Source organism: Electrophorus electricus, chromosome 8 (genome assembly GCF_041902795.1).
Source record: "Electrophorus electricus isolate QZ-2024a chromosome 8, ASM4190279v1, whole genome shotgun sequence".
Classification (NCBI taxonomy): Eukaryota; Metazoa; Chordata; class Actinopteri; order Gymnotiformes; family Gymnotidae; genus Electrophorus; species Electrophorus electricus.
In genome coordinates this window covers 6,120,037-6,139,757 of record NC_137504.1, presented here as the reverse complement: position 1 = coordinate 6,139,757, position 19,721 = coordinate 6,120,037, and the positions used below count along the sequence as shown (strand labels likewise).

The following is a 19,721-nucleotide window of genomic DNA, read 5'->3' as shown; positions in this document are numbered from 1 at the left end:
AACCTGAATATTTTGTTAAAGCTTGCACTAAGAGAAGTTTGTATATTACCTCTATTTTAACAAGGAATCAGTGGTTATCATGAACGCTAGTAATGCAGCGGAGTTCGGCAATGCAAGAGATCATCGATGACCTTTTGGGAAGTCTGCCGATCCTCGAGTACAACGCAAGTTTCGTGTTCAATAAAACTAATCATACGTGGAATGATTTACAGGACCTCGTGGAAATAGATAAGAGAGATTTTGTTGGAGATGGATCAACAGTCCTCAGAATCCTTATATCAATTATTTATTCAGTGGTATGCGCTCTGGGCTTAATTGGGAACGTCCTTGTCCTGTATCTCATGAAGTCTAAGCAAGCTTGGAAAAAATCGTCAATCAACCTGTTTGTTACCAGTTTAGCTGTTACCGATTTTCAGTTTGTTTTAACTCTACCTTTCTGGGCAGTAGAAAATGCCCTGGATTTCACGTGGTTGTTTGGAAAAGCGATGTGTAAGATAGTGTCATATGTGACTGCTATGAACATGTACGCGAGCGTTTTTTTTCTGACTGCAATGAGCGTTGCAAGGTACTGTTCCGTTGCCTCGGCTCTGAAGAACAGGAGACGCCGGTTGCGCTTTTCAGCGCGGTGGATGAGTGTCATCATATGGTTGGCTGCAGTAGTCGCCGCGCTACCGAATGCAATATTCTCCACGACAGCCACCGTAACAAACGAGGAACTGTGCCTAGTCAAATTCCCCGACCGGAGCGGCGATGCACAGTTTTGGCTGGGTTTATATCACGCACAAAAGGTACTGCTGGGGTTCCTCATCCCCTTTGGAATAATCTCCATTTGTTACTTACTCCTCTTGCGCTTCATAACTAACAAAAACGTGAACACTTCCAGCGCAAAGAGACGATCAAAGGTTACAAAGTCGGTAACTACTGTAGTTCTGTCATTTTTCTTATGTTGGCTACCGAATCATGCACTGACAACATGGGGTATACTAATCAAATTAAATGCAGTACACTTTAGCTACGAATATTACACCACACATGTGTATATTTTTCCAGTTACAGTCTGCTTGGCACATTCTAACAGCTGCCTCAACCCCATATTGTATTGCTTAATGAGAAGAGAATTTAGAAAGGCTTTGAAAAAGCTATTTTGGCAAATTACTTCGCCGTCTGTCACTAATATGCGACCCTTTACCGCGTCTACGAAGCATGATCAGGAAGAGCAGGGACGTGCACTAGTGCCGTTGAGTCAGGCTGAGCCCGGACTTATTTTCTATCCGCCCGGAGTTGTCATTTATAATGGAAAAAATGACCTTCTACCCAACAGCACGTAGAAACATTTATTACTATATCTGATGTGCAACCGATTAATCTGTCCTGTACTATTTTCATTTACTATATAACAAATTAGCGTTTTTTGACCCAGGTTGCCTCCCGTTCAATAGGCTAGTGCCTTTGTTTTGACTATATTCAGCATTTGACTGTCAATATATTCTTTTTGCAAATGTTTTTTTTTTTTTTTGGTCAATGCAATGACAATTAGACTGTAAACATACAAAACAAGCACTTATTCTGTTTGGATATAGTCAAGAGGCTCATCTCAAGCAATTTATATAGTCACAATGGCATGCTTCAAATGTAGTGTATTTGTATGTATAACCTGTTTATAAGTGGGACTAATCAGTGTGCTCAGCATTAATATGAGCCAAAACTACTGATATGAGCCCAAACTACCATGCTTGCATTAAGATCACTGTATGTCAATGAAACAAGCACTTATCATTTATTGTCAGAAAAAAAACCTCACCACCAAAAATAATGAAATAAAGCAGATACAGGTAAATGATTCAGTTTCTTATTCCACAGTTGGTATCTTCCACTCATGTCTCAATGAAATATATTGATCCATAACATACAATTCATTTTAGGTATTTGATTTCTCATATCTCACATGGCAGCTGAGTAGCCAACCCACAAAAGGATAGATGATCTATCAGGTCAGTTAAGTGCTATAAGATTACAGATTCTATTTGCTTTCTCACATTCAAAAAGCTATTTGTATAATTTTTACAGCACCTAAAATAAAATGAATGTTCAGTACACAAAATGCAGACCAGTAGAAAGAGAGATGACGTGTTCATTTTGCCAGTCTGACCAAGTTTAATCTACACACTTTATGAAGAGAGCAATAAAGAGGCAGCCAATGAGGGACATGGTTGAAGCTGATAAGACCACTACCACAACACTGCCAGCCAGGTTAACCAGAGCCCCGAGTCCAGCTCCTACTATGATCTGAGCTAGCTGGACCATGCAGGTAATGGCAGCACAGTCCACACCTGTGCCACGGCCCAGGACAGAGGGGTCGTGATTACCCTGTCTTCTCTGATTCTGTAGGAGAAGAGAATTCAGAGAGAAAGAGATGGCAAGCATAAACATTATCAAGTGAATAAATGATTACTGGCTTTCCATGTAATACTATGTTCATGGAGCTAAAAGAGTCAGAAGAATCCAACTGACAGAAAAAAAATCTATTGTGTCATATTAGCCTGATGCACATTGTACTATGGAAATCAGATGTTTGTTTTAATGGAAAGTTTTAATGGGAAAGCTTGATTTTTACAATGTAAAATCAGCACCACGAGTGTTTGAATTCTGAGGCTAGATTTTGCACTCCAGTTCTCCATTCACAGCCTTTCTAATTAATCCTTTAAATGGCCTAACATCTATGGTAACGGGTAATTATTAATGTAAGGAAATTATTGAGATTTCCGCTGATATATTACATCCAAAAATGTTTTACGGTTCTAATGATCTTACACCATGAGCTGATAGCATTATTGCACTTGGGGCATTTTGCATTTCTCCACAAAGGCTAATAGCTCACTTTTAGTAGTAGTTCATCTAATACTCTCTCATAAATAGACATAAAATTAGCTGCCCACACCTCAAGCAAATATCTAGTAATGGTCAGAAATATAGTCAGGATTAAAGTCTCTACACAGGTTCCAGGACTTTTTTTAGCTCCACTTCTGTGCTTGAATATATTTAGCATGATCACACCTACCACCAGTACACCTCAGAATAAAACTCAAAGCATTTTCTAATGTTCGCAATAAATATAGGCTACCCCCTCCCCCCGAACAGAACAGTATCACCAGTACAACAAGAAGCTTCCATGTTAGTATTTCTATTGCAAAAAAAAAAAGCTTCAGCACTGTATCCACGCAGGGTCAAGGCATCTCATTGTTTAGCTCTCTGCAGTCTAAAAAAGTTATCTTTTTAATTATTATTATTTACATTTATGTAGCGCCTTTCTCATACTCAGAGATACTTTATAGACATATATTAGCTTTTACAATCACTCACACACCGATGAGAGGCAGCAGCCAATTTGCACACAGCATCTCTATTGGAACCACAGTCCCCTGGTGGGCTGCACTAAGTGTGTGTGTGTGTGTGTGTGTGTGTGTGTGTGTGTGTGTATTTATTTATTTTGAAATTTATTTATATAAGACCTCCATGTTTTTGGACTGTGGCGGTAACCCACGCAGGGAGAACATGGAAACTCCACCTCTTCAGCGTTAATTCATGTTAAAGTGCAAAGTGACTGATTAATTTCAATTGTACTTTATATTACACAATTCTAACAATATTTTGAGTAATACGAGTCATATCCTGTTTCTGATACACTTATCAGCACATATTATAAAACTCATTTGCCTCTAATAAGAGAAATTAATAATCTTTAGAATAAGCACAATAGCAAACCAAGAGCTTTGAAATATGCTTTCATCATATAGAGAATAAAACTGCATAGATTGAGCCATTCTGTTTAGCATGCCCTGATACTCACCTCCTCCTCCTTGTGGTACTCTGTGATAAGGTTGAATGGAATGGTATAAAGGGTGCTGGACATCACACCGAACGCACCGCACAGCGTCAATGTGGAAATTATATTAGGAAACAAGCCGATCAGACTGGTACCCAGACCAAATGCAAAGTAGCCTAAAAAGTAGAGTCCCTTCAGGCCAATGCATGGCAGCAGCAGTCTCTGTACATCTGTGCACAAAAACATTTGCTTGTAATATCTAAAAAGATACTCCATATAAAATGCATGTCATACATAACATATGTAGAGACAATTTACACTTTACATAATCAGTGGAGATCATCTATTGATAAATGCTTTTAGTCTAAAGTACATTTTATCTTTGAGTCAATAAGTCATTCAAAAAGCCCTCTGAAATCTGCTCCTTAAGAATAAATGACCAGAAAGTCTCCTTTCAGACATTTAGATTAATGGCAGCATTTTATGATTTTCTTTGATTCACAGATTGCCACAGACTGAGAGACACTGAGCAGTCATTTACTGCTTCAAAGGCAGGTGCAATGAATGGTAGACTAATATGGCTGGTGGGCAATGCACTCACATCAGGGGGCAGGAACACTTACAGGAATAGAGAGCGGAGGACACAGCATTGATGCACAGACCCCAGCAGCCCATCTCAACGCCCCTCTCATAGGTGGTATATGCAGTGGAATTGTGAGCTGCATATGGGTTTCCCTTATACACAATCTGGAAGTAGCATGCACAAATGAGACATCATCAGACACAACTGCCATTCCATAAAAGGCACACAAACAACAAGTGACAGCAGGGAAGACTTCTGTGTAAATGAGTAAGAATCTATCAGTGGGACTTCTGACACTAGTAATGCAAGCAGACAGTTAACTCCTCCTAAAATATAAAGCTCCTTGATTTAATCACAGCTAGGCAAAAAAAGCACAACTGGGCCCGGTGTCTGATAATAGCTTATACATCAGCTACTCTGCTGGGAGCAGCATGGGCTGTTTTTAGTGTATTTGTCATCCTACTGAGAGCTTTAAATCTGAAATATTTATTCTCCAGCACCAAACAAAAAAAAAAAAGTTTGTTGCATTCATACTTACATACATATGTATGCACAGCTAAAGGACCTCTGCAATTTTTACTCTCTCTCTCTCTCTCTCTCTCTCTCTCTCTATATATATATATATATATATAGAGAGAGAGAGAGAGAGAGAGAGAGAGAACTCAACGGGACTGTGGAAGACAACTCTAAAGGCCAACATCAAGCCAATAGCTCCATAAGTCTCCATCAAGTGCGAGATTTACCAAGGAGATGTCCTGTCCCCACTGATTCTCTGCATAGGCCTGAATCCCCTCGGTGAGATCATAAGCAAGACTCATTCCGGACACCAGCTACAGAATGAAGCAACCATCAGTCACCTCCTCTACATGGATGACATCAAGATGTATGCCAGAAGGGAATGAGAGACTGACATACTAATTCATTTCACCAGGATATACAGCCACGACATCAGAATATCATTCGGACTGACTAAGTGCAGACGGATGGTTACAAGGAAAGGAAAGGTAGCCAGAAATGCGGGGATCATCCTACTGGAAGGTAACACAGCAGATGTTGATGACAGTTACAAGTACCCTGGAATCCTACAGGCAAATGGGAATCATGAAAACACCACAAAGGAAGTAGCTTCAGCCAAATACCTACAAATAGTGAGGCAAATCCTGAGAAGTCAACTGAATGGTACCTATGTTCTAACAGTCATCAGATACTCTACCAGTCATTATGCTTTACCAATCATCAGATACACTGCTGGCACAATAAGCTGGCCAAAGGAGGAGGTAGAAACCACTGACATCAAGACAAGGAAACTCCTCACAATGCACAGAGGGTTTTATCCCAAATCCAGCACTCTAAGACTCTACACTAAGCAGAAGGAGGAAGGCTGTGGACTAGTGAGTAACAGATCCACTATCCAGGATGAAACAACCAAGATAAAGGAGTACACAAGGAAGATAGTCCCAAGTGATGAAGTGTTTAGTGAGTACCTCAGACAGCAGAAACCTGAATAGGATGGTAATGAGAAGGAGCAGGAATCATCTGGGAAATAGTGGAATGGCTGATATGGAGAAATCATACCAATGGCTGGACTGAAAGACACCACGGCGGCATTAATCATGGTATCACAGGAACAAGCTGTGAATACAAGATCAATAGAGGCTGTGCAAAGATGACCCTGAAACAATCCAGCACATGACAGCATGATGCAAGATGGGAGAACGGAGATGTAATGCAGGGAGAACGGAGATGGAATGCCATTACCAAGTGGCTTGCATACATACATGTATGTAACATTTAAGCCGAGTATGGGCTTGAAGTTCCAATGTCAAATTGGGATACACCCCCAAAAGTGGTGAATAACAAAGCTAGGATCTGTGGGACGTCTAGATATAGACTGACAAAATGGTAATGACCAAGCAGATATAGTAGTGATGGGTAAAAATTAGAAGAGGGCCGTAGTGATAGATGTAGCAATCCCAAGTGATAGCAACATCAGGAACAACAACAGTGGTTTCTGTGGCAATCAGAGCACTATGGGCTATCACTCCCAAACTGGGAGTGTGGCATCAGCAGATCCCAGGAACAACATCCAAGATCTCCGTCCAGAAGAGAGGGAACAGCTAAGATATTATGCAGGATCTTCAAGCTCCCAGTGCTCTGGTAGAGGATCCAAACTTGAAGGAAAAAAGCCCATAGGGAGGATGAGTGGGGATTTTTTTCATATTCATATACACACACACTGAATTGCCACTTTATTATAAACACCTTTTATGATTATAAACACCTTCTCTGTATGGAAACTAGACACATGACCCTGAAGTTGAACTTGAAAGTTGAACTTGAAAGTTGAACTTGAACTTGAAGTGCAATATAAAGTCAGGTGAGTAAGTTTTTTCAGTGTAAATCCACTTTGGAATGGGAAAATCGGGCAATCTGAGCATCGTCTAATGAGGCATGGTCATTGGTGCTTAGACTAGCTGTGGTCAGTATTTCAAAAACTAGTATTATTGGCCAGTATTTCAAAACCCCTATCTGGTGGGGTTTTCGTGTGTAACAGTGTTGAGAGTATTCCAAGAATGGTGTAACTGAGAAGAAATATCCAGCAAAATGGGATCCTGTGGACATAAAAAAAAACCTCACTGATGAAAGGGGCCAGAGGAGGATTGCAGGAATCAAACTGCAGCTGAATATAACTGGTGCTCCAACTAACATGTCCAAACTCAAAACGTGCCTTAGAACCCTTCCAGTGGGTGGTTATATCTTATTTTTCTTCACACTTTGGCCTTTGGTTTTTAGAATTGTGCTCTTCTGAACTGAGATTTCTGCCACACTTTCAGCTTAGGGGTCACAGCTCCATGCACACCTATCACCACTGGGACAACCTTGGTGTTTACTTAATCTTCCACATTCTCTCGATTTCCTTTTTAAGTCTGTCATATATTTAAACTTCTCATTTTCCTTCCTTTGAATGTTTCCTTTTAATCAATTAAGACTGCCACATGTATTGTCACTGCTGTTTCCTGCATCTGGTCCACCATCATGATGTCTGGTTGGTTTGCTGTTACTTGTTTATCTGTCTGGATATGGAGGTCCTACAGAATCTTAGCCTTGTTGTTCTCCACCACGCTGTGTGGTTCCTCCCATTTGGACTTTGGCCTGTCCAGCTGATATGGCTATATGATACTTGGTAGTGTGTCAGAGTATGCTTTTCTTGCCGGCATTGTGTATCCTGTTACTAGGTGCTGGATTGTATAAGAGGCTCTGTTGTCATGCCATGCATGGCTTTGCTCTTCTTGCACGGAGTGCATGGAGGTACTTGGATGTTGCTGGCCTTCTTGTTTCTGTCTCATGGTTCCTGTATGACTGGATAATCCCTATGTATTTGTTCCTGTCTTCCACATCTGTTATATGACCTAATGGACGTTCAATTCCTTCTGTCCTAATCTTTTTTTTTTAATTTTTTTTTTTATAACTATCAGCCAAATTACATTCCTAAATCCTTTCTGTAAATGCTATAGCCTGGTGGATCCATGAGTCAATGTCCCTTTCTGTCTTGGCTGATTGAAGTTTCACTCCTGAATCTGTACTTGTAACTCTTATTGACGATCTATCTGAGAGGACTTAGGTCTATGCAGAAAAGTAGTAGGGACAGTGCATATCCTTAGTATATACTACACTTTATGGTGACCTGAGCAATTGTCTTTGAGTTGGCTTCTATGTTCTCTAGTGTTTGTTTGAGTTCTGTATGAGGGCCCTTATGGTCGTATTGACTATACAGGGCTAAGCATTCCATTGGAAATGATGCCTCCTATTACAACTATGTATCTCCTATTATCTATGGAGATAGATTAAACAAGTTGTAAATATCACTGCCTAGACTGCAGTCAGAATGCAACTGGAACAAACAGGTGTATGTTGCTGCAGTAGTCATTCTTGAGACCTTAGGCCACAAAATACAAGCCACAGGCCACTTCTGCTGTCACCCTTGGAAATAGAGACTAGAAACCAAGATAAAGACAACCCAGATGGAAGTCAGCAAATTTATAGAGTTCCAGAAGGGCATAAAGATTAAAGATCAAAGCCTGGCTGCAGAAGTCACGAAACCAGACAGCATTACAACAGCAGATGTCCAAGAGTGGGTTGGAAACATGATGATCTGGGTAGTCCCTGCCTCTGACATGATCTCTGTCTACTGGCTAAAGAAACTAACAGCTCTGCTTGGCTGGCTAGCAGAACAAATGAACCACCAGCCAAATACCGATTCCCATCTTGGCTGGTCATGAAGGACCCCAATAAATACCACCCAACTACATTAACCTGCCTGTCTATAACATGGACGCGCCAGTCAGGAATACTAGCCACCAAGTTGAATGTGCATATATGGAAGCTCATCAGCACTGCTTAAAAGGGGACTGATAATACCAGAGGCAGAAAGTACCATCTACTGAAACATAGAGCGGACCAGACCAATCTAAGCATTGCCTGGATCAACTACATGAAAAGCATATGATTCAATGTAGACACATACATACACCTTTAGCCTTCAGAACCACAGCATTTAGCATGACATAGATTCCACTAGGTATTTAAATTGTTCTGCAGGAATCTTGGCCCATGTGGACAGCATAGTTGTTTGCAGCTGCCACAAATCAGAGCGAGGTACTGACATGCTCTGAACAGCCTGTTCTACCTTGTTACAGAGATGCTCTAAAGGATTAAGAACTGGGGACTGTGAAGGCCAGAGAAGAAAGCAAACTCACTGACATGTGAGAACAAATCCATGACCATTTGACTCTTGTAGCATGGTGCATTGCCCTGCTGAAAGTGTTTTTCTGATATAGGGGAAACCAGCTGCCATGAAGGTATGAATTTGGCTGGCCACAATGCTTAGTGAAGTCCTACTATCCAAACATTCATCCACAGGAATCAGAGGATCCAGGGTGTGCCAAGAAAACATTCCTCATACTATTAACCCACTTTTCATGTTATACAGCAACAGAAATCTGGATTAATTTGAAATTCCATCATCTGTGCAACATCACTTATAATGAAATTTCAATATGTCAAGATATTTACAGCTTAACATGTATTCTGAGAAATGTTCCAAGTGTATAGATAGGCTTTCTCTCTTCATTGCATACAGGTACATCTTTGCCCATGTAGGATATGTTTTGGGCCTTTTACTTTGAGGTCCTGCTGGTATGGGTTCATGCCAGCTCTTTGCTTGAGCCAGTAAAGATTCTATTTCCTCAGCTTTATTTAGCCCTGGTAAAATAACTGAAATAACCAAATCATCATCAGCAGACTGCTGTCATTCCTCTATGAGATGACCCATTTATCTATCCTAGTTGAACAATAATCAGGTTAGTCATGCCAAAAAGCTTACTCTTAATAAGCTGAAGTAATTTGTTTTTCACTATGCCATAATAAATGCAGCTCTTCTAAAGCTGGTAATGAAAATAATTAGAAGGACTGTCTAGTAAATTAGGATGAATCGGAAGCATATCAAAGAATCAGCTGAAGTAACATCCAGTAATGCTTTTCATCAGACTTCTAAATCAAAGTAATGAATGGACTCAAGCTCTTTTATAATGTATTTTATAGTAAAGAATCAGGAAACCCAAGCTCAGTGTGTAAGAGAAACAAAAACATCTCATTTTATTAGAATTTCAAAAAATAACAATTGACTTTATTAAGAATAATAAATACTCGTACTGGTCAGTAAACCCATTTGCTTTCACAGAGGTCTTAATTCTTAACGGCAATGTAAACATGCCTTTGGGATTTTTGTCTTGTTTACATAATAGCATCACATACTAGCTGCAGACTTCTTGTATGCATGCTGGGAATCTCTTGTTATACCACATCCCTAGTGGTGCTCTACTAGATCTGGTGACTTAGAATGCCACAGATGTACAACAAACTCACATACATGAACATGAAAACAATTATGTGATGCAGTTATTATGTGATGGATTTTCTTTAGAAATGTATGAATATGTGTGAATATTTACATAAGTGGGGATTCATTAAGAAAATCACCACATGTCCTTGCCCCTCCTGGATTCCTCCCTCCAAGCCCACATGGCTTTCGTGTATGTGGCTCATCCAAGCTACAGGTGTATGTGTGTTTTTTCCCCCTTTTTGCCATGCCCCTCTCTTGTTTGTCAATCATTTGCTGCACCTGTCCCTAGTTTCACTCATTTCCTTGTGTATTTTAGGGCCCTGTGTTTGTCCCTGTCATTGTCGGTTTTTGACCCTGTGTTTGCTTTACACACTGTGCGTTAGCTGTCATATTTTGTACTTCCTGTTATCGCTCATTGTTTTGGTTTCTGTTTTTGTCACGTTAAATGAATGTCTGTGTGTATGCAAGACTCGCCTCAGCATCCTGACTCTGCCTCTTTCCCAACATTACACCTATAAACAATCTACTGTTAAGACAATAAAAATTCCTTTTGTGCTCACTTATAATCCCACTAATAAAATTGTGACTAATATTATACTTAAACACACACTGAATCCTCCAGGATGATGCAAAGACTAGACAAATGCAAGACAAATTATAACTGTGATGCTGTAGCCTGCAGCCACTCCACGTGCTACATGTAATTGAAAGGATTAATTTATATCACCAATTCCTCAGTTGTCTGTTGTATTTCTTACAAGAGATATAATCAGCTTTACATTAGCAAAACTGATCATTTTGTGAAACACCTCAGGGCCATCAAAATTAAGGATTTGTCTATTCCACTGGCAAGGCATTTTAATGCTAATATTTTAATGCTGTTTCCATTTGTTTGTTATGGCATCAATAAAGTTAGGAAACTCACACTCTGATCCACAGTCTCAGAACATTAGAACCCAATGGTACATCTTTTGAATAACCCCATGGTGCATCTTTTGAATATATATATACATGTAAGATGTTACTAACCTGCCCCATAAAGTCAGTGAAGAAGAGCATGTTACACAAGAAAGCAGTCCAGCCCAGCAGATGACTTATACACAGGCAACGGTAATGACTGGGCATGTTGACCATGGCTGATAGTAAAGATTTTAGAGTCATTCTCTTCTGTACCTGCAATATGCATGCATGCGTGCACACACACACACACACACACACACACACACACACACACACACACACACACACACCAAATTATTTATGTAAATTATCTATACATAATCCCATTAAGCCATTTATAATAGTACATTTCTTTCTGAGGTGCTTGGGGCCATCCTTGAAAATTTTTAAAACTCAACCCTTATTTGACTGATTTTGTGCTGATGGCAGATATCATGCTGCCAGGCATGTATTAACAGAAATATTTATAAAAGGGTCTGTGGAACCATTAAGTAACGACGGTTAATCTAAACAAGGAAGGGAAAAATAATGTTAAGTAAGCATCTGTACCTATTTCATTACCACAGACATCATCCTTAGTTTCACCACTCCCTCTCATCTTAAAACACTCCAATTTAATGAGGCAGAAATGATGAAAAGCTGTCTAAGCTAATTACCTGGTCACAGGAGCACAGGAAAAAGCCTAATAAACATAGTAGGCTGCATCATTAAGAAACATAATTGGCTAAGAATACAGGAACTTGTTTTTCCATCACGTTATTTCTGTTTATTTCCTGCCTACCTCATGCACTCTCTTTCAATCAACATGAAGGTACTCATGGAGGGAAGCAACAGACAGAGTGGTCATAAAATATGCAGTTAATAGTTCAACGTGTCTTTTAATTTTTTATCATGATCTTTTTGCCATAGTCATAATAATTACAATAATGCAAGACATGATTCCTTGCTAGCCATTTGTTGGCCAGCCATATAAAACCAAAAGGTATAATTAATCAAGTTTTGAAATCAGCTGATATCAAATTTAGAATTTTGAATGCAGAAGGATAAGACTGTGGGTGGAAGTGTGCTTATGCACTATGTATTGTAAGGTTGTGTATTTATAATTGTATTATACTATGTAGCACATGCTTTATGTCATGAAAAGCCTTAGAGAGTCTTTATGGCTTGTCCTTTCATTAGAGCTGAAATGATGTTCTCATGCTGCTGCTCCTTCCTCTGCTCATGCCTGGTGTATGCTGCTAAATCACCATAAACCTAATCATCCATGAACCACTGCAGATGGTTCAGCTCCTCTCCTTCAAATGCAGCATTAAGCCCCTTGCTTATTCTAAATATGATACAAGACAATGTTTTGAAGATCCCTATACTTTAGCGTTCTCTAGGCCTGACCTTCCAGCACCTTTAATGTCATGTGGAGTATTGTGCAACAGAAAGGTTTATACATAAGCAGAAGAGCTCTTGTGACAGTCTCAGGGACAGATTGTCTATCTTGTGAGGCAAGCAAGCAGTTAATCATTGAAGGACTCTGAGTAAGAGCTCAGAATAGCAGTATTACTGTGACATCTCAGATTTGTCACCCCCAAAGTGTACCTTTCACAGTATGGTAGCACTAGAAGCATGGTTTTCAGTAACAGAAAATGTGGCAGCAAACAACAGGTGAAATCATCAGTTGTCAGACACAGAACACACACAATTTCTATAGATAATGTCCTTCAGAATTCTAAAAGTGCTTGAACAGGTAGTCTACTGCTGAGCAAAATATTGCTCTGAAATAGCTTAAGGCTGCATTATTTATTATTGGAGAGCTTTTCCACAGTAATGAATTCCATCAGTAAATAGAGAGTAACATTTCATATGACTCACATAAATTTCAGGCTTGCATAAGAGGCAAGGCTGTGGTTTCATGAACAATATGTCTGATTTTTGTTACTGAGGCTAAATGCATTAATCAGATAACTTCATTTACATATAACTGTAGAAAACAAAAAACTTTTCAAAACTTTTCAAGACAATGTAAAATAAAGTATAAACATGTACACAATAGAACAAGTGCTCACACCTTTGATATTTTTACCTTCCTTTGGATACTTCATCTCCATTATGCCCTAAAAGTGAGCTAAACATACTAAATTCAAATGATAAAGAAATAAAGAAAGAAATACAGAAAAGACAAGAGGAAAGGAGATCTCAAGAGGAACAAATGTGTAATGTGACTAAATATGCAGCTGGAAGGGAATGTGGAGAAGCACACAGAAAGCAAGCAGCAAGGTTGTACATGATGACCAACCTCTCTGTTGACACTGGATGTGATGGAGTTGGCCTCGTTGAGCGCAGAGAAGGCACGGGGGCGGAGTTCTGGCAAGGGTGGTGGCTCCTTGGGTGTGGTCGTGCCGTAGGCGGTGCCATCTGTGTCCAGCAGGGGAGTGGCCAGCCCGAAGGGGTCAGACACAAGCTGCTTGCACAGAGGCATCTCAGGGATGCTGAAGAGGTGCAGAGTGAGGAAGAAGGTCCATGTCAGCGCCGAGAAGAAATAAATCACCTGGTACTCGGAGCCCAGCAGGGCTCCCAGAGCAGAGTGGCCCCAGTCCATTGCACCAGTTAGGTAGCCACAGGCTCCACCCAGACCTGCAGGTGAAATAAGTGCTGTATCAAATTTTAACATTAGAAGTAAATATACTTTTATAGGTTTTTCTGTACTATAAAGTTAGGGCGGGTGAGAAAAAGGAAAAAATAAATATAATATTGGAAGATGCTGTGCCTTGCAAAAATCATCAAATTAGCCTAGATCACAAATGACACTTTATTTTGTGCATCATATTTTATTTTAAAAGACTGACCCTCAAAAAGTATTAAAGTGATATTGGTTTTATGGAAAAGAATATTCTTACATTAAAAACTGAAGGAAAAAAAAGTTGTTTGCATGATTATTCAGCCCCTGTGGTGTGGAAGCTCAAGGATAAACCTGGCTTACAGCTGGCCTCTACTTTTATAAAGATTTAGCAAAAATAAAAAAAAAGTCTGTCGTGCTATTTGAAAATTGCAGTCAAAAAGTGCCATCTAACAAGTTTAGACAAGCTGAAGTAAATCCTGCAAAATTACTCCCAAACAGTGCACAATGTTCGTAGGAATGTACTCCAACAAACAAAGTTATTATTGCAGCAAGATTTTATTCTAAAAAGTGCTAGAATGAAGCTTATGCAAACAGGATTTTTAACAAATAATGCATTTTGACAGTGAATATTTACCTTAAGAGCATATTGATTTGCAATAAAATACTGGCTGTAACAATTTGTGTGTCATTTATAATCCAGATGATTTTAGGGGGGTTGAAAACCTTTGCAAAGCACTGCACATAAAATATATTAGGTTTAGTATTTCTGGGCTGTGCTAGCAAGTTGGAACTTACATATTATGTGAGCAAAACATGTTTATTATACCATCAAACCAGTAGTCTCATATATCACATTCAGACATCTATTTGTTATTATAGTTTTAATTGACAGTATGACACCACTAGTAGTTTATGGGTTCTTTATTATTAGTATAAATCTTCCTTCTGAAATGTTCTGTTGATAAATTAGCTCTGGTGATACTCGTATAATTTAGTGTAATAGCCATAGCATACTGTCATATCCTCCATTGCTGCTGGGAATTTAATACATTAAAGGATATTGTTCATATATATCAAAAGTGTATCAACACAAACAATTATTAGATGTTTGTACAAAGCACAAGCCTAACTAAATGAAAAGCCTAACTAAATGAACAGATTCTCAGATGCCCATAAAAGAAAGAAAAATATCAGCCTTGTGAAATTGAACCTGGGTCTCCAGGAACAGGACCTGATGCAATTCATTTAAGAAAGCAAAACAATTCATAAAACTAGATTAATAGTAATCCCAGAACTGTATTCTCTCAACTACTGAAGGGATTTGAAGATTATTCCCTATAAAAGGCCCTGAATTCAACAACCAAGGTTGAGCCACATAAAGTATAGTATGTTGAAGATCTAACCAGCTTCTAGCTGGTGTGGAAGCACTGAAGTCAAAACCTCTCCTTTGGATTTGGGCAGTGTAGTTGAAATTTGTAAATGACCAATCGAATAAGTGTTAACTTCAGTCAATGGCATTTACTCCAACTTTGATGCAAATGAACACACACACACTCATTGCACGTACGTGTGCACATTCAAACACACATATACACACAGACACCCAGACAGACAGACACCCACAGACTAGAGCTGTAGTTTGAACTGGTCATATGCATATCAACCCATGATCCCAGCACATGACTAAGTCGGCACTGGATTAGTACACACTGAACATGCTCACAGCACTCTGTGCCTGCTTCCCGTATTATCACACACTGATGAGCCACATACTTGCACATCTCTCATCACCAGTTTCAATGAACTTCAGTAAGTATTATGAGGACCAGCCTTCCAGGCCATCTGTTCTACTTGCACTTTCCTGTGCTCGAAGCAGGTTACATGCCTCTTTCAAAAGTGAGTCAAACTCTCACCTATGAAGTGTCTTGTTGTAGTTTACATACGAATTCCTACAATTAAGGATATTTAAATAATGTTTGCTCAGTATTTACTTGCTTTTTGCTATTTTAACTCCAATATGAATTCATAATCCAAACATCTTTGTTTTTAAGAGAGCCTGCAGCCCTCTGCCTGAAAATTATGAATCGCCAAGAAACCAGGAGAGACACCTCTGAGTCAAACTCTTATGCAACAAAAGCCCACCAGAAACCCTTCCACCACAGATTATATGCTGGGCTTTACTACACCAGCAAGATGCCAGGGGCTGGCAGCCAGCAGAAGCTTCTAGGCTATTTAATGACCAGAAAAAAAATGTGGACTAGGCTGCAGCCACAGCACTTCTGTACACTACAACCCAAGATTCAGTTAGACTAATCTGCTGCCAAATTTTCCAAAAAAAACCCCAAAAACATCTGGGAATAAGGATTTGTCTCATATTTTGAGAGGGATAAACAATCACACAACGTTATAAAATGTTATAAAACGTAGACTGAAGACCCATCTATTTGTGGAATATTTAAACGACCATTGATGCTGCACCTATGTTCAGTAACTGAAACTCTAGTACTTATTGTAGGATATTGTTTATTGCACTGATTGTTGTCTGTTATAGAGCTTATGTGTTGTGCACTTCTAGGCATCAGTATTGATCCTTGTATTTCAACAGCATTCTAGTTCAATGGTATCTTGGACTCTAACATACTGTACTGGCTGGGATACATTCCATGTGTAAATGACAAAGCACTTTTTAAGTTGATCTGGATAAGTGCATCCGCCAAATGCCATATATTTACATTTGTAAATGTCTCTACAATAGCTATGTAAAATGTCCTCATCTTGAAATTCTGTGACACTGGAACATAGAAAGAGAAGGCTTAATTCAATTAATGATTTGGCTGTGCAATGAGTGCAAATACTGAATACGTAATAAATATTTACTTACATGTTAACACACACTGTACAGAAGTATAAGAGATTTCAGCATTTACACATATAAAACCTTAGGTAAATTACTACCATGATGTGGATTTGTGACTGCCTATAAAATGGAGCAATCTGATGAACACAGCACTAGTCTGTAAAAGCCAATGGTTCTTGCTACAACAATAGTCTGACACAGAGACAGAGAACAAGCGTATAAAGTATTTTATACAGCATGGAAGAATGAAGATAAAGAGCAGAAAAGATGCTGTCAATCTGAGAAATGTCAAGACAACTTTACAGCCTTCTCTGAAACTCTCTAATATGATTCTCAGAGACAAGAAATATGTCCGTTGACATAAAAGGATATAAAACACAAAGGAGGAGATTTACAGGAATACAAACTCTGGCCCTTCCCAGTTACCAGAGATTACCAGAGAGAGAGAGAGAGAGAGAGAGAGAGAGAGAGAGAGAGAGAGAGAGAGAGAGAGAGAGAGAGAGAGGAGACTGAGAAACAACGAGAAAGAAAGCAGGAGAAGAAGCATGAGAAAGCGAGCAAGTGAGTGAGCGAGTGAGTGAGTGAGAAGTAAAGGTTGTGATAAGACAATGAAAGAGCTTGTCCTGAGAACAGATATACATAGTTGATACATTGTATAAAAATTTCAACATAGTTATTATATATGTACAAAATTAATTATTCAGTATAATAAGATAACTTGCCATGTGGGAGCATTCAGAAACGTCCCCTTACCTGTAAATAGGGCATGATAATGAAGACCTTTCTCCTTGTCTTTGTAAGAGCACACATCAAACAGATAAGCTTTCACAGGCCCATCTATGAAGTCTGCTGCAAAGTCAAAGAGCACCACTCCAATCATGACCAGTACTATGGCCCAGATCTTCCTCACACCCCTGCTTGGCATTAAAGCTGCAACAGTAAGAGCACATTTGCAGCATCAGTTTCAATAGATCCACTCTCAACTGAAACGAGGACACAAATCATATATTTTCAGAGCCTGGGCTCTCAATTAGCTGATACCTTTTATAGAAATGTACTAATGGCTTGTCTAAATAAATATAAAGAAGGTTTTTCATTTAAATTCCAAATGTGTTGGGATTTTGTTCCTAATAGATAACTATGCCTCTAATGGCTTTGAATTTAACAACACGAAATAAATGTCTAGACAACGTGCTGTAATACAATTAATGTTCAGCAAATTTGGTCTTATAAAAATAACAGGACGACAAAAAGCAGAAAAAGAACAACAAAAACAAGTAAACAAAACATTTTAAATATTCTAATCTGAGTGGTGATGTGCACTTTTGATCTTTAGTGATGCTGTGTAATGGTCTCATTTTTGTTTAATTTAAAATAGAATTCTGATAATTCGGCCCTTGATTAGAAATGACAAAATAATTATGCTACTGTTACACCTTAATTAATCCTATATAACTTAGAAAATATTTTCAAAGAAAAGGTATGCTTAATAAATATGCTAAATAATTAAAGCAAATCTAAATAGGGCATATCATATTCCCAGAGCAATCAAGCAAAGCAAGAAACACAGAATAACAAAGACAGAAAGACAGAACACACCATAATAATCAGTGTTCAGCACTAACGGCATCATATCCAGTCAGCTAAACCTTCTATGATTGAGACACTTAAAATGCCTGTGACACCTCACCTGTTATCACCGCATCTCCATTGAGAAACATAGTGATTCCCATCATCATCATAATTCCCAGGGAGAGGATGTAGGGTCTCCTGCGGCCCCATGAGGATCTGCAATAGTCACTTGCCGAGCCAATGACCGGCTGCAGAGTGAAGCCCAGCAAGGGGCTGATAAGCCACACCAGGCTGTAGAGGCTCCGCGGCAGCCCCACGCTAAGCAGCACAGGTGTGACAAACGCTGCCTCCACCGCGTAGCAGAACTCCCTCCCAAACATTACCATGGCGTGCATGATAAGCTGACCCCGAGTCCTCCGTGGAGGCTCAGGTGGCATGCCCGACCCTCTGCCGTGCTCACAGGCCCCTTTGGACATGTTGCTCACTGAGTGGGGCTCCACTGCTGTAGTGCGGCTGCCTGGTTTGGGGAAGCCACGGGGCTTATCCTCAGTTAGGAGAGTCATGGCTTTTTGCTCTCAGATCAAGCTCTCGCTGGTCAGCAAGCTCCCGAAATTTGCAGCAGCTTATTAGGACCACATAGCTGAGCACTCTAGATGTTATCTGGACTGAGGAGAGAGAAGGCAACTGCCTCATTTAAATGAATGTAGTTTTTCATTCTTCTGCTCTAGTTACCAAAGGCCTCCAGCCAGTTGTAAGCACGTGACAAAGATTACAAACCGAGAGGTTTTACTCTCTACTTTACATTGAATTTCTAGTTAGGAATGACTGGACTTTGGAAATTAGTATTGGTCTGAAGAGATGATGGTTGTGACCTGGCACAGACAATTAAGGAGTAATTTGTCAGCACAATTCTTGATTTTTGTCTAGGAAAAAAACGAACTTTCAAGGTTAAGCTAACTGGATCAAAGCTTAACCTTTAGCAGCAGGCTACCCACAAGGGCTCTTTTGTGGAGTCTTGCTGCTGTGGATTATGCAATTTAGCTTTATCAAATGATGCAGCATGTGATCTCTAGAGCGTGTTTAAACGTCAGCAGAGGGGAGGGGTATTCCGGTGTTCAATGAAAGTTCAAGAATTTAAAGACATCATGATGCAGACAGTATGTCTGTTATGTATTTTATCCTAGGGCCAAAAATATACCTTGAATTCCAAATAACCTGCAAGTTTAGATATAGAAACAGTTCACTCACAAGCATTTTGGGACACTCCTGTCAGCAGAGAAACCATGTGAGACATAAGCTAATTTCTCACAATTCTGAGTGAGACTGCCAACAGTAACACTGAAGAGGCCAGGCCATGGCTCACTGAGAACATCAGACGCTTAGAGCCACTCAGATTAAAATGTCACATTCTTA

General features: G+C 39.5%; 2 protein-coding genes across 4 annotated transcripts; one reads left to right on the top strand and one right to left on the bottom strand.

Annotated features, from left to right (window-relative positions):
* The first annotated feature begins 92 nt into the window (after nucleotides 1–92).
* rxfp3 (relaxin family peptide receptor 3) lies at nucleotides 93–1,621 on the top strand. Its single transcript, XM_026999406.3, has one exon. The coding sequence runs from the start codon at nucleotides 93–95 to the stop codon at nucleotides 1,326–1,328; it is 1,236 nt and encodes a 411-aa protein (XP_026855207.2). The 3' UTR covers nucleotides 1,329–1,621.
* A 133-nt stretch (nucleotides 1,622–1,754) lies between these two features.
* On the bottom strand, nucleotides 1,755–19,078 carry slc45a2 (solute carrier family 45 member 2). 3 transcript variants are annotated; one of them, XM_081720119.1, is made up of 7 exons: nucleotides 18,427–19,073; nucleotides 17,490–17,585; nucleotides 13,556–13,893; nucleotides 11,338–11,481; nucleotides 4,447–4,570; nucleotides 3,848–4,053; nucleotides 1,755–2,382 (listed from the first exon to the last, which is right to left on the bottom strand). In XM_081720119.1, the coding sequence occupies exons 1-7, from the start codon at nucleotides 18,869–18,871 to the stop codon at nucleotides 2,155–2,157; spliced, it is 1,581 nt and encodes a 526-aa protein (XP_081576245.1). In that variant the 5' UTR covers nucleotides 18,872–19,073; the 3' UTR covers nucleotides 1,755–2,154. The 3 variants fall into 3 exon arrangements, 2 of the variants coding, with proteins under 2 accessions (XP_081576245.1, XP_026855205.2); XM_026999404.3 differs by having other exon boundaries at nucleotides 17,490–17,666; nucleotides 18,427–19,071; XR_014125120.1 differs by having other exon boundaries at nucleotides 2,245–2,382; nucleotides 4,425–4,570; nucleotides 17,490–17,666; nucleotides 18,427–19,078.
* Between the last annotated feature and the right edge of the window lie 643 nt (nucleotides 19,079–19,721).